At 44.0% G+C, this 16,057-nt stretch overlaps 1 protein-coding gene across 1 annotated transcript in view; it reads left to right on the top strand.

Annotated features, from left to right (window-relative positions):
• The window catches only part of CTSF (cathepsin F), a 245,604-nt gene that overhangs the window by 191,898 nt on the left and 37,649 nt on the right, over positions 1–16,057 (top strand). Inside the window, exon 13 of the mRNA XM_069644785.1 lies at positions 6,949–7,007. Coding sequence (XP_069500886.1) covers positions 6,949–7,007 — 59 coding nt within the window. The remainder of the gene's footprint in view (positions 1–6,948; positions 7,008–16,057) is intronic.

Genomic DNA, 16,057 nt, shown 5'->3' with positions numbered 1-16,057 from the left:
TTTATAAGTCAGGAATAAAACCTTTAAAAAACTCCCACTTTAAACAGCAGCCAATATAGGGAACAGCGCTCATGTGTCTCACGATCCTTTATATTTTCTTAGACCAGCCGAACTTCTGCATTCTAAACCTACTACAAATGTTGTTAGGCAATAAGCCGCGAGTAGAGGACATTAAAATAATCAAGCTTTGAATTGATTTAGGCTCCTACAATAGCATGGTGCATTATGTTAGGGATAAACTGAATGATTTAGTGCAAAGTTTGGTGCATAAAGAAACATCTTTTGACTACCCCAATAATCTGGGCTTACAGTTCTAAATGCCATATTAGAAGACTGTGGTGACAAGGAATGAAGACTGACCAAGTCATGCTGTGATGGTTGATATAGACGTTTTTTAAACATAAAAGTAAACCTATCTGTCCTTAATTCTAATGGGGATTTCCCTACCTAAACTAAAGAAACTCAGGTGCTCATCAGGAAGTCTGTGTAAGTCCAAACCAAAAGGCGCTGTCACAGTCGCTATCACTGTCACTACATTAAAGTATAGTAAAGTTCTGGCTCTGCTTGATACCCAGGAGAATGACTCCCTACTCCTGGATGTAAAGTGTCCCAAAGACGCCAAGCTTTTCTCCAAAAAAGAAATTCAAAATGTTCTGGGCGTTTTGTAACCAGAAAAACAAACAAAAAAATTCTGCAGGATTCTCGTGGGGCTAGGAGAATCACTCCCTTCTCCTAGCTAGTTCCCCAATGTCTCTTATCGTTCACAGTCAAACTTGCAATTCCTTTGCAGAGTTTTTCACACTTTCGTCATTTCTTTATATTTTTTATTCTGTCCCCACAGGGATAACAAGGTTGTTCCATGAGTTCCTCTCAACTCTCCAGAACCACACCTTTGAGAAGCTGGCCAGAGAATTGTGGTTCAAAGTGATTTACTGTTTTCTTTGCTCACACTCAGTCTCCGGTGTTCTCAGTTCCTCAGATGTTACCAGCTTCCTTTCAGACAAGGAAGAATTGGATTCTCAGCTTCTTATAAAAGAGAAGACAACCACAAAGACAACAATTTTCTTCTTATTTCAAAAGGACTGTTGAATTGAAAGGACTGCGCTCTTGACAGGATCTGGTGTCAAACCATCATAAGTTTGGGACAGGCGTTTGAAATGTACTGATTTTTGTTCATTAGAAGACCAGCCCTAGATGATTCTGGGGTGCGTGCAGGAGGGCTTCTATTTCCCATATGCTTTGGGATGTTAAGTCTTTGTCAATGATTGTCCTCGAAAGATCCCTTTAAGAACTGTGTTCTTGCAAATGATGCACCAGAATCACCCTGGAAGTGGTTTTGTTGCTTTGACGTTTGAGTTCATAAAGATACTCCCTCGAATAACGTTTTGGGTTTTTGGGGTTGGAGTTTTAAAGACTGACTCAATTCACAATCGCTGAGGTAAGTGTTGCTTCTGTTAGTTGGCCATTCTTTATACTTGTTTGCTTAGTTAACAATTCCTCATAGTAGCTTGATGTTGCCTGTTTTCCAAGGCTCTCTTAGCTTTCCCTTGGCTATGTACCAGGCTTTTAGCAACTCCTGTTTCCTGCTTTTGGAGCTAGGATGCTTCTCCGGTTTTGCCTGGGATCGTATGTTGATCAATAGTTTTTTTCTCGTTGGGCCCTTGTTTCCTGGGCCCTGTACTGCTGGTTGTTCTTCTGTCTTTACCAGACTCGACCGTCTCTTCCGTATGGGTCGTTCAGTCACCACCACTCTGGAAGCTTCTTAAGCCTGCCTATGCGACTTTTTTGCAAAAAGCCGGGGTTAGCGTTCTCGGGCAAGTTGTTGGACCACACCGTCCACCCACTACAGGACACGCCACCACAACCCGATCTCCATCCTTCCATTGGGCTGGTTCCCAGCCGACTGGCATGATGCTGTCCAGGTGTCTCATAAATACCAAACATTGGTTTCACAGGGGAGTTATGCCGATTCTCCTCTTTCTCGGCCTCACTCTTGGCCACCGACCACCAGGTTTCACCTGTAAAGCACTTGGCATTTTGCTTCCATGCTAGACACCTTATCCACGTCCTGCTTCTGATTTGACTAGTGTAAGCATCTAGGCCGCCTGTGAGACGCTAGTGTGCGTTCCCTTGAACCACACCCTACACGTCTCTCTTGTCTTCCTTTGGTTTCTACCTCCACCTTATCCTCGATCTCTATTTCCAATCCCATCTTCCACTCTGTCCTCTTTCTGTCTCCATTTCTCTTCTCCCGTCATATGTTTTGGGCGTCTCTTGATAAAGCTGGGTCCGCCCTGGCGTAACGTCAGTTCCATTGTCAACAGCTAAATTAGGATAAGGATGTGTGGGTGATGTTACTACTTTATGGGGTCAGAGTTAAAGTGGCCATGCCCCCGATTCGCGCTGTTGTCCTCAGGAGGGGAGTTTCTCTCCATGAGGTCCTCCTGCATCATACCCTCCCTAGGGGACTATGGGTTAGCGGCCGCACCTCCCTAGCCTCATGGAAAGGGTTTACGGCCTGGGGAAAAGTGACACTATCTGAATGATTGTCACTATACTCGCTGCTTTCGTGCTGGGACTATCAAGGCCAAACCCTCCGTGAGCCATGGGGCAGATTTCTAACTCAAAAGCAGTTTTCAAAGTCACAGCAAAATAACGTCTGTTTTTGAGGCCTCTATTTAAGTCTGCCAGAATCTATCCAACATATTATCTTAGACTTGCAATTGAAGAAGGTACAAAGCACACACTTTTGATCCACTAACTCACATGCACACCTATGTGTCATCGGAATAGGAGTGAAAATATAGCTTTGCTGTTCGAATGATGGACAAGGCACGTTGCATGTAGCCATTGAAAAGTAAAATGGCAAGCAGGGGTTGTGTTGAGGACCCCACAGTCCACTAAGGCTGGACCTAGTTTCATAAGAAACAAATAGCACCACTTTAATGCTGGATTAGGAACTTGAGCAGTGAAAGCATTTGATCAATCATATCAAGAGCTGCTGATTGTCCAACATTGGTCCCTCCATAAATGAGAGGGACCCATCCGCTAGCCTCAAAATATCATCACAAGCTGCAGTAAGTGCAGTTTCACTCCTGTGTTTAAGACTGAACCTTAATTGAAGAGGATGAAGAATTCCTTGTTCTTCCACAGATACTTGGAATTTTTGGTTCACAATCTTTGCCAAAAATGTGGCCGCCCATGGCAGACCAGCTTAGGATTTAAAATGACGTAAGACAGTGTGGTACGGAGAGGTTTTTTTCACTGGGAGGCTTGAGAGGCATGCACCTTTCCTGAAGCGAGACATTTACGAAATGGGTGATCAGGGAAGCAATCCTATTGGCAGGTTCTTTAGCATCCAGTTCTGGTAAAATGTGATCCTGGCGAAAGAAAGGTCAAAGAGAATTTAGAAGAGGGAGAACATCAGAAGTAGATACTATATGAAAATCATACACAATTATCAAAGGATAAACTATGATCCTGTAATTCCTGTGACAGTTTTGGCAGGATCTAGGTTCATCTATGACTGAATCAACTTTATTTTGTCAATAAGTAATTGTATGAAGGGGTCGCATTGCTCCTGTTATGGTTCTGTTTCTTAATAAATAATAAATAATAATATTTATTAGCAAAGAGGAGAGAGAAAGATTTAAATGACCTGATAGTTATCTGGGTTTATTTATTGTTGTGTGAATGTAGTGGGGTCTTTTGGCCTTAGAAAAATATTTTTTTTATAACAAGTCAAGGAAGATTTCAGATTAGATAGCTCAGCAGGTCAGCTTTATTTCTGCCAATGTGATTCTATCCTTCTGCATTTGCTTTTTTCAGGGCTAATTATGGAGTAAAACAAACGTTTCCTTTGCAGGCAAGTTTCCATCTTCTCTGCAGGGGGGGGGGGTTCATTTTGTTACTAAATATTAAAAAGGCCTCTTGCAAAGAATAATAAAATTGCACAGGAAGTGTTGGCATCTACATTCAAGTTAAGACTAATGGAGTTCAAAATGTCGCCACAATCGTTAGATAAAAGTTTCGATTCTGTTTGGAGAAATCATTCAGTTATTGTTTATTCCTCATTTCAATGTTAAACAATCGTAAATAATAATCCGGCCAAACAACTGGGTGGTTGGAGATCAGATCCAGATTTGAGCTATGGTAAAGAATTTGATCAAGGCTGTTCCCTTTGAAAAGTGATAGATGGTCAGTCAGAAAGGTGATATCATGGCCTGACGGTGTCTAGAAAATGTATGGTCTCTGGGATTTTTTCTAGTCCGGTGATCCAGATATTAAGATCTCCTAAAATCTGCTTTTGAGATCCCCATTCCTTGGTTAGCCAGTCATAGGTTAATGTGATCCTGGATGGTCTTGGCACCAGCACGAGGGACTTGATAGCAGAGGAACACTTTTAATTAATAGTATTTAAATGGTGAGATCCAAACACTCCAAATCTTCACTGAATCGCCCCACTCCATAATTTTGTTTATAAAACTAGTCATTTTCTTACATGTGAGTGCCACTGACTGAGTGTTAATCCGTGCAATTATAAGCCTGGAGTACTCTTCTTATTGAAATGACTGAAAATGTGTAAAATTGGTTAAATGATCAACACGCGACACACAGCCTATTTTGTGATGCACAGTTGTAGTTATAGCTCTTAGTTATGTCCCTTACCATTCTTGAATATATTGTGCCTTCTTAAAATACAATACAGGTTAAGAGGGGAGGAGAGATACAAACCACACCCAACTGGTGCTCAGTGGAATGGGAAGCTTGCGGAGATTCAAAAGCCAGGATAGCTAGTGACCGACACAGAAGGATAAGACAACTACCTGCTCAGAAAAGATAACTAAACAAAATGCCCTGTACTCTGTGAAAACGCTGACATTGGGCATCATTACAAGTTTGCCGGTCCGGAAACAAAGGTGCCGGTAAGCATACCGGCACCGTTGTTTCCGGACCGCCAAACTACGTGTCTGCTGGCTGGTGCCGTTTCGCTCGCCGGGTCTGACCCTGGAGGGTGGAACGGCACCCGCCAGCAGACTTCGACGGAAGTACTGGCACAGCAACCGCCGGACTCGTAATGAGGCCCATTGTTACATCTATGTAATTCTTTTAGTCCCTGTGCATGAGCGAAGATGACCTTCGTCAGCTGGCAACTGTTTGAATGCTGCGAAATGAAGCCCCTGGCTGATGAAAAGACAATGGTGAAGCACAGGTCTTAACTCTGAAACAATACTAATCCTGAATTTGGTCAATTAAAAACATCTATCCAAAATAGTTAAAATATGAGATTTGTAAAATGTCGATGCTAAAGTGATCGTGATAAAAAAGGTTATAGCAAATGTGATCTTCAAAAGAGGTTAAGGTCTTAGTCGTGCAAATGGAGAACACCAGGATCCTTCTGATAATTTAGTTTTTAGGAAAAGAGTCACAGTGACCAGATCTATAGATAATATTGGATAATACAAGAATGCATTTGATTTGATAGTTACTTTATGCAATTCCATTTTGTTGTGTAAATGCATTTTGGATTAGACAATTCTATATTGACTGTCTGAAGTTGGATTTAATTGTTGTATTTGATTAGTAGAGATTAGTATATAGATGTTTATTTTGATGATATGTGACTGGATGCTGAGATCCAATGTGAAGTTGCATTAAATCCGACAACATTGAATGATAATGTGATATTTGATTGCACAAGAGAGAAACTGGAATTGATTGTCATACTTTGTTGGAGGTTTTATTTTATCATGTTTTCCCAGAAAAAGATGAACTGCACTGGATGAGAAACTAATATATTTAGTCAAAATTAGATAGTTGTTGTTAGGTTGAATAGGGAAGTCCTGGGTGTTTCTACGAGTTGGATGTGATAACACAAGGAAGGGTAGATCTGAAAAGATTACTAAAATGTATAAGTCTGTAGGATTAGTACATGGGGCCATTTTACCTGCATTACTCCTTACTAGGTGTTCTCATATGTGTTAGACTGCAAATTCAATTGGGGTCCTTTTCAGCATTATAGCACTTAAGAATGAGATTTAATGGAGACCATATTTAAAGCTTTTCCTTCCTTCAGATGGGTAAAATAAAAAAGCATGATTTGCTCTTTCTGCCTCGATGCATGAGAAACTGTTAACCTGATGATAAGCCGACTCCTTCAACCTTCAAAAGGCGAGGGATACTGACCATGTGCCCGCTTTTGATTCTGCTTAGTGAGGTCCTAAGAAAACCCCTGGTCAGCCCATTCTTTTACAGGTTTTTGAGCCCCAATCCCTTACCTTTGTGCAATGTCCATTTCAATCAAAAGAGCACCATTTGCAAACTAGTGACTTTGGGGCTCGTTACAAGTAATACAGTTAACCTCAATTTTTCCTGCACCGCCAAACTACAGATTTGTCAGTATTACTTGCACCAGTATTACTAGATGGTAATACCACAGATTTTTGGAGGTAAAGTGGAGTAGTTACCTCCGGCTTTTGAGATGGAGGTATCTCCTCTTTACCTCCAAAAACCTCTGGTATTAACATTTGGTAATACCGTTGCAGTATTAGTAATACTGTCAGAAATCCCTATTCCTATGGACGGCATTAAAGGGGGATTTACACTGGCCAACCGCCAGTTGTAATCAGGTGGTATTACCTCCGGTGGTAATACCGCCTGACCTAGGGGTCTGACCTAGTGGGGGTATCAGTAATTCGGTCTGCCAGTATTCCGGCAGATTTACCACTGGAATACTGGCAAACTCGTAATGAGACCTATAACCTAGCACTGTTGACGTGATGCTTTAAACAACACTGTCCACTTCAAAATGGTGTATTTATACTGACAAGATATTTATTAAAGCCAATACATTCATGTTATTGTTTGTCTCATCGTACGTTGACCATTGCCATGTGCAAGACCTGAGAATAGTAATTTTACTCCTGTACATTGTTTGTTTCTTTATAGGCGATCGTACACCCTTCTGGGCCATCAAGAACAGCTGGGGTATGGACTGGGGGGAGAAGGTAAGTGAACTCCTTTCCTGTTACAACCTTCTGCCGTTTGAACTAGACACTCACTTCTTTGATAGTTTCAGAGATGTCTGTCTTGAATGCTAAATGTAGAATGGCGAAAACAATGTGTAGGTAGGTAAGTGCCTTCAGAGTCCAAATGTCAATGACCGGTGACACCATAGAAAGGGTTTGACTGGGTGTGGAGTGTGGAGAGTGCTTTCAACACTATAGGCGTTTATGGTAGAGCTCAAATAACTGAAACTGGGTTGGATTGTAGTCTGCAGAAATTGAAATGCTTCGAGACATACTAGTCTCTTGTATGTTAGGTAGAATTTCCATCTTGTGTGTAATTCTCCCCACTTGTTAAGTTCCCCAGCACTTTTTGCTGAATTTCTGGACTTTTTCTCACTCTGTGGCATCTTTATTTTTCTGTTGCAGCACCTTCTGTGCAGTGCTGCTGGAAACTCCTTCAGCTTCCCTCTTTGGTTTCCTTTTTATTTTTTTGTGTTAACACATGTTACCAGGACCAGGGGGATACTTTGTATCCCACCTATACTTTTCTTTTGTGAGATCAGCCCACCCCACCTTATGTGCAGTGCTGAGGGGACACACATTATCTGTTTTCTCACGTCTCCTGTAACTTCCTAGTTACTGTAACAGGTTTATCTGAGTGGCTGGTGGCAGTGGGTGTTTCCTACCGTTTTTTCTAAACTTGCATTGCACGCTGCATTCGCAGCTGCGGTAATGGACACATGGGTCACCATTAATCTAAAATGGAACCTGTCTTCTTTTTTCACCAACTCACAATGACTTGTCCTTTCTTGAGCCTTCTTATGGCGACCTGGGTGGGGGAGCTCCTGATCTGTCTATGGTCTTGGCCAGGTTTCCACGGGAAAGCCCGCCAGAGGTGCCAATGTGTCTGGGAGGACAGGAAGCTGGGAGGATATCTGAACTACTCGGGTCTTTGTCCTCCTGTATGTCTGTTTGAATCCAGTTCTCACCGGGTGCCCAAAGTTTGAACGTACCATGCAGGCATATTGGCTGGGTTCCTGTATGTAAGGCGAGGGTCTTGATGCAGAAGCCGGAGTCGCCCACTGGACGTTCCATTCTGAAGAAGAAAGAAGGATGCCTGCATCTACCTCCAGCATCTGCAAGAGCTGACTAAGTGACCGCTGCAGCTCCAGCCCTTTTGTCTGTGCGACAGGGAAAATCCAGACCGGACTCCCTTGGACTAGTGGGCCTAACCAGTCTTGAGACCAGCTACAGTTTGAGCTATCCCACAACGAGCTGCGACCTTCCGTGCCTGCAATCTATGAATACTCTGGAACCTCTGACACTGCTACTCTACTGTGCACCATCTCAGCAAGCGTGGTTCCGGCTGCAAACTTGTAGGCCTCTGTCTGGGCCTACAGTGACAGCATTCCAATCATAGAATTCCCCTCAGCTGAGTCATACACCGAGAGAAATAAGTAAGCCTGCCAAGTGACAACCGTCCCTGCTACGAAGCCTGTGTCGAGCCTCCATAACCAGGGTCTATGAAGATAGTCTGCTGTGCATCCCGATGACCGAGTCTAACCATCTGCTCCCGCCAAACATTCTTCCTCTGGCCACCAAAGCCAGAGACCCAAGCCGGCGCTGCTGTCATCTTACCTTGGGGACATGCTGGTGACACTGTTGTTCTTCATTGAAAAGCAGCCTCCCCGAACCCTTCAATCAATTTTCCATTACCTACTTGTTACAAAAAGCATCTTCTGAGAATGTATAACTTTGACAGTGTCTGCCTTCCTTTGTATTGCTAGCCACGAGTCACTGGTCCCCCAGTTTCCCCTTCTGAACTTTGAGGCACTCATTCCCCAAATAAGGTAGGACTTCTAAAGTTAAGGCCTACACAAAGTTATTTACCTATGAGTATTTCTCTTCCGAGTAAATGTTGGTTGATATGATTTGATAACTTCTAGCTACCCGTACTAATTACCTGTTATTCATCTAAAAGTCTACTATTGAATTGAGTATTACAACAGCAAATAACTACTGTATATATGTATCTGTGTGAACTATTTTTAATTACCTTAATTGCATATTGATTTTAACATTGCCTTAGTGTATATAATAAATCACCATATTTTTATATAACTACAGTGTGTAAGTGTTTCCTTGACTATAGGTGTGCTCAAAGGTCTTTGTACTCACCTTCAGCCCTTCTCCCTCCTAGACTACGCTTAGCAGCTAGACCATAGCTACCAAACCTTGTGGGTAGTTCCGGCCAAACCTAAGAGTTGGATCCCTGTACTTCTAAGAGTGAGTCTTCTAAAGCCCTACCACAGGTGGACTTTAGTAAAACTCCCTAACATTGTATATGCCAGTTTTCTAGCTCAGCATTTAAGCACTCACTCCAGGTATCTGTGTTCAACCTGGAAGACACCAGTTGAATCCTAGCAGGGGACTCAGGCATTCATCCATCAAAGGTCAATAAGGTGAGTGCCATTACATTTGGTATTAACAAAACGTACAATTACTGTGCCTAAAAAGGTGGGAACACTAGAGCATTGGGCACTGTAGAAAAATATGTTTTTTTATGCTGGTGGCCAGTGTTTGTTCTAAGCATTATTACATTTTTTTTTAACATGGCGGGTGTCATGGGATGCCCAAATGCTAGGTTTCAAAGACAGCAGGGTTTAACAGTTTTCACTCTGGACATGTCGCTAACTGCCCCCACCACATTAAGACTCGATCCTCTTTTCAGGCTTGGTTCATTGTGTGTGGGTACAGCACTTACAGCTTGCTTGTTGTCTGGGGGATGGTTTATTGCCTTCTGCTGAAATGTGTGTCTGTAGACTGGTGGAATGGTTGTGGAGATTGCTCTTAAGTAGGGGGGAATCTATTAATGGACATGGTGCTTAGGATGACCCAGATATCCGGGTACAAAAGAGAAGGCTGTTAAGTTCCCCTACATTGTCCGGATGTGGGCACCCAGTGAATTGACTGCAGTTGTACTATCATAGCTCATGTCTGTGGGAACCCCCCTTCAAGAGAGGAAACAGAGTTTATCACACTTCCCTTTGGAAATAGGAGTCTATGTTCATTCCAAACTGTTTTCATTTCTTAAGTGCTCGGGAGATTTCAAAATCATTACTGTAGTGACAACTGTACTTTTAGTCCAACGTTCCCTTTGCCCCATCTTTTCCTTCACCCATGCAATGGGCACAGTAACATAGACTGTTGCATAGCAGCAGGGTGCAAGATTTTCACTTACCACTAACCATTGGCTACTGATATTTGACTCTTGATGAATAAGAAACGGTGTGCTGCGTGTATGTGTAGAATTGAGGCAGAGGGTGACTTTTTATGGCTGGCTTCTAGCTTACAACTTTACAGTTTGACCCCTGATGGCATATTCTATATGCTTCCTTCACGGTTGCGACAGCCACGCCCATTGTGGCACCTCCCCTGCATGTTCTGTCCAACTGTCAGTCCCTTTACCTTGTCAGACTTTGAGACTTATTAGCGGGGAAGGTGAGAGGGCATATGGAGGAAAGGGGACTTACTGTTGTCACAATGCTGATTAACATTTTTGCACTCTTACGTCCCGTTCCCCGTTTCCCATACTGTTGGAGATTCCAGAGCATCCCTATGCATGAGAGGGCAGTTGGTGTTGTTATGTACCAATTTATTTTTTACTTGGTAAAGGGGATCCAGAAATTATAGTGTTTGGGCAAGGTATCCTAAAGAGTCCAGAGAGTAGTGCTTGCTTGCAGAACAAATGGTAGGTGGCCCAAATGGCCATCTTGCAGATATCCAGCAACAGGACATGCCTTTGGAAGGCAACAGAAGTGATTTCACCCTTAATGAGTATGCAGTCCCCCGGGTGGGATTTTACCCGTTGTATTGTAGGCTTCCACAATTGCTGTGACCAGCCACCATGTGATAATTGCCTTTGACGCGGTCACACACGGTGTTGTTCCCCTTAAATGTTACAAATGGTTGCATACATTTTCTGACTCCCTTTGATCATTCTAAAACAGTGTATGTACATGAAAGATCACTGTAGTAGTTGTCAGAATGTGACATTCTTTTTTATAAGGAACCCACTAGTCTTCTCAATCTGCTGTCCTTATTTATGGCCAATACTTTGTCATCAGATCTGCAACAATCTGCACAAAAATGCCAGACGGGATAATGTCTACTACCACTGGTAATCACAAATCTGCAATAAATAATGCATTGCTTCAGAAATGTTCACCTCTATAGAACAAGGTAGTATGGAGCGGAATTTGCAAACGGAATGTAACTCGCCATGAGCAAAGTAGTACTGTCCTTTCTTCTATTGTAGATAATCTGAAGAAAACATAGGTATCCTGGTAAGCTATGTTATGGGTGTTGTAAACGGCATGTTGATGCATTTGAAATATGCTCTGATCGTCTGCTTTCCTCATAGTTTCAACTGTACCTAAGAGAAGGCTTTAAGAAATATGAATGAAGGGGCATGAAACATCTGGATCAATGCATCCACCCGGATAGTCTCCTCCCCCTTTAGATGTGAGGCTACTGGGAGGATCAAGTATTGGAAACATCACTCCCAAATCTCCATGGCTGATCATGTGCCACCCTGTTTGTTCAAATAGAACATGGCCATAGTGTTGTCTGTGTAAACTGGTACCAGATGGCCCTGCAGATGCAGCCCAAAAGCCTTCAAAGCTATGCCAATGGCTTTCAACTCCAGGAGGTTCATATGGCTAAGCCATTCTCCTGGGCTCCAAATGTTGTGGAATTATCACTGCATCAAAACCTCTCCCTTAGAGGCTTGAATCCATATGGAAGTTCCTGGCAGACCATGAAGCTAAGAAAGGGATTCCTCCTGTTCAGCTCTCCTCACATCCATCAGTGGAGATTTGGATTCAAGGTACTTATCTTATCTCTTATCTTAATCACATTTATAAAGCGCAGCGTAAGCCTGAAGGCATCTTGGCACTAGAGCTAAAGAGGAAGGGTCAACCAGAACAGCAGACAACTAGAAAAGGAAAGTCTTCAATGCCAGGTGGAATGGCAGATGGGCCTCGATGTTCCATAAGAAAAAAGGAAGAAGGTTTCAGCCCTTAGCTGCCCCCGCTGAGAAGGCACAACTGCCCACCCGGGCAAGTTTAGCCCTCTAGCCCAGGTCTGTGTGGGTTTTGTCTTTGGCAGGAACCAGTAGGCATTCCCGCCTAGGCTCCAGAGTGTCTGGGCAGGCAGGAAGTGGGGGAGGAGTCTTCCACCCCCCTGTCTTTTGTCTACCAGAGTGCCTGAATAGGTCCAGCTCCCACAGGGGGTCTGGCTGTACTAAATGAACCAAACGCCCCTTTCTGTAAAATGCTGAGAAAGATTGCAGAGGAGTGTGTGCTGGAACTGTAGAAAAGAAGGTGAGGCTTCTGGAATGTAAAGCAAGTCGACCACAGGAAACAGAATTAACCAAAGAAGAAGACGACCAGAGATGCCTGCAGACGCTTTGCAAGACCGTGAAGTGACCACTGCTGTCCTGACCCTGTTTTCTATGCAACAGAGGAGCTCCGAAGAGGACAACTACTTCCCTTTGGCTGATGGGAACAACCAGTCCCAAGACGAACTTTGAAATGAGCCATCTCCCGAGGTACTGGAGCTCCCACAGCTGTGCAGCCACAATACCAGGAGACCTGCTGCCCATTTCGAGTGCATCATCGTGGAAAAACCGAATCCATAAAATTGTTTGCTGAAACTGTAAGGGCACGCCAGAGATCCGATCCAACTCACCCAGCCCGCCTTGCCAGAGTGTGGGACTGCAGGAAGCTAAGAAGATTGACCAGGCGATCCATGTCCTTTCTTGGTGCTACTCAAAATGTGCCTAAACCACAGAGTGAACCAAGAAGTTTCTGGAAGTCGTGCCAAAGGTCTTTCCTCAAGACTGTTGCTGAGAGACGCCATCCATTGTCCTGCCTTTCATCACCAGATCAAGGAATCCGGAGGTCGGGTCCAGAGCTGCCACATCGCAAAGAAGACAACACAAACCCTTTCTTCAGACCAAAGGTACTGTAGGGAAAAAGGTATTGCTTACCTGATTTCAAGAAGTTGCTCCAGAGCATTGGAGTGCACTTAAAGGTGTCCAGGGCAACCTCTCCTACCTCTTACCCAAGCCGCTGCTTGTGTCTCCTTCTCAAGTCAATTTTTAGGCCTCTTTTGTTAGTTGCTAACTTGCTGCTTCAATAACTTAGTTCAGAGAGGGCCTGAAGTTTTGACAAACAGTAAATTATGAAGTGTTCCTGCCGATTTCTTCCAGTGTCGCAAGTTATTGAATTACTGATATTCTTCATTGGCCGAGTACATTTGAGTTTACATGCAAAGTACAAAGTATTTGTGAAAGTGAGTGTGTTCCATGGGTAATCTCTAGGCTCCCCCAAAAATGGCTGTGATGCTGTGATGGAGTTGAATGATGTTGATAAACAAGGTTACCAGTTGGGAAAAACTGCCCTCATGGCCAGGTTTGGGAAGACTCCTTCCCAATACCTAAAAAGGTTTAGGGACCACATGAAAGAGGAAGGGAAAAAGCACAAAAAGAATGAGATGGGTCATTCCAAAAATCCCCCACCAAAAAAGGGCCATAAACATAACAAGGGTAAATCTCCCCCTAAACAACCTTATAGGGCTAGCGAAACCTCTGGGCCCAAACCAGAGGGAGGTTATCAGAAACCCCCATTCCAAAAGACTTTTGGGAAATGTGTGGTTTGTGGGTCTGGTGACACTGTGAAAGGAGATCCCAGATGTAAGGGTAAACCTTCAGGGATCCCATCTGTCAGCTTAGCATTCACACATGATGTGGATATTCCAATGACTGGGGCTAGCTTTCACCCTCAGGCTGAAGAACCCATTGGTGTTCAGGCTAGAGTTTCTTTAGTATCTCTGGGACTGTGGGAACAACAGAACATTGAGGTCTATAATTCCATTCCTGATAATATTAAAGAGTATTATAAAGACAGTGTACTTGTAAATGGTCAGGACACCCCTGTCATTAAAGACACTGGGGCCAGTATAAATGTGGTAGATGAAAGTTTATTTCAACCTGAGGAAGTTTCTAAGGCTTCCAAAAGGCTTACCAAGTTAGCAGGAGGCCCAGTCCAGATGCACCCAATATTGCCAGCTACCATTAAGTGCAATGAGAAGACTGCAAACATTCCTGTAAGTGTTCAGTCAGAAGTACCATAAAGGGTACTGTTGGGCAATGATTTGAAGGACTTGGGTGTAGTCTCCAGCACACCCGAATCCCCCTCTAAGAAGTAAAGGGAGTTGACAAGGAAAGACAGAGATAACCTTAAAGGATATTTCAACTGAGACCAAGGGGAAACCCAGAGTCTCCCAAGGGAACAAGGGCCTCAAGCCCAAATCTTCCACATGGAAAAAGATTCCTCTAGAAAACCAAGCGGTCACCCCTGTGACCCCACATCCAGCTGAGGCTGAGATAGCGCAAAAGGAATCCACTGAAGAACCTTCTACTGATGAGTCAGAGAAGGAGGAGGTTCAACCATGTCTAGAAGATCTGGATCCACAAGACCATCCTGAGCCGCAGACATTGCTTTCAGAAGGTGAACCCTCAAGGACAGACTTCAGTAGGGGACAAAGAGATAATCCCTCTCTAGAAGGACTGTGTCAGCAGGCCGCTTCCCAGAGTGAAGGGCAAGACCCTGGGAGCCATAGGCTGTACTGGGAAGATGGACATCTATACAGTGAGCCTATGGAGTATATTCCAGTAGACCTCAGGGGACTGGTGGTTCCCCAGGAATGAAGACCCATATTCCTACAGTTAGCACATTAAGTCCCCCTGATTGGTCACTTAGGCTCTAAAAGGACTAAGGAGAGGATTTCACTGTACTTCTACTGGCCCAAGATGGGTGCTGACATAGAACAACACTGTAGGAGTTGTCGCACCTGCCAGTTATCTGGTAAGAGTGGAGCCAAGAATGTGGCACCCTTGGTGCCCCTGCTAGTTGTGGGAGCCCCTTTTCAGAGGGTGGGGATTGACATTGTTGGTCCCCTAGACACTCCAACATCTTCAGGCAACTGATTTATATTGGTTGTGGTGGACCATGCAATACCATGAAGCCATTCCGATGAGATCTGTTACTGCTCAGGCAGTGGCTAAGGCCCTACTTGGTATTTTTATCAGAGTAGGATTTCCTAAGGAGGTTGTATCCGACAGGGGGGTCGCATTTTATATCCCACTACATGCAGGCCATGTGGAAAGCACATGGGGTCACCTACAAGTTCTCAACTGCCTACCACCATCAGGCAAATGGGTTGGTAGAGAGGTTTAATGGAACCATGAAGAGGATGATTGGAGCTTTGGAAGAACCACTTAGAAGAAAGTGGGACCTTCTTCTGCCATGCCTTCTATTTGCCTGCAGAAACGTTCCTCAGGCTGGAGCGGGCTTTAGCCCCTTCCAGTGAGAGGCCCTTTGGCCCTGATCAAGGAGGGTCTTCAGAGTGCTCCTTCCCTCAAGCCAGTACGGATTACTGACTATGTGCTTGGCCTCAAACAAAGGATGGCACTTATGATGACAGAGGCTAGTTAGAATTTGAAAGCTGGTCAAGCTCTGGTCAAGCAATGGCATGACCAGAAGGCAAACATGGCGCAGTTTACTCCAGACCAACATGCTCGTATTATGGTCCCAGTAAGGCAGAGGGTCTTACAGGACAAATGGACAGGACCTTTCAAAGTTGTGGGAGAACTTGGAGAGGTCAATTATTTGGTAAACTTGGGCAACCCCAAGAAGGCCCCCAAGGTCTTTCATGCCAACCATCTGAAGGCTTATGTTTCCAGATCAGAGTTAGAGCCTGTCTCTTAGCTTATGATCAAGAGGAAGATGAGAGTGAGCCTCTCCCAGATCTTCTAAAGGGACACCCTTCAGAAGGGTCAGTAAAAGGGGAAGAATTCTCTACTAATCTGACCATGCAGCAACAGGAGGAGTGCAGAGGTTTGTCCACTCACTTTGCCCCTCTGTTTTCCCCTTGGGGGCAGCATGACATTGACACTGGTGATAGTGTACTTGTTAAAAGCAGGG

This window comes from Ambystoma mexicanum, chromosome 2p, assembly GCF_040938575.1.
Source record: "Ambystoma mexicanum isolate Mex_15411 chromosome 2p, UKY_AmexF1_1, whole genome shotgun sequence".
In the NCBI taxonomy this organism is placed as follows: domain Eukaryota; kingdom Metazoa; phylum Chordata; class Amphibia; order Caudata; family Ambystomatidae; genus Ambystoma; species Ambystoma mexicanum.
Note: the sequence above shows the minus strand (reverse complement) of the source record. Positions and strands in the feature narration are given on the sequence as shown.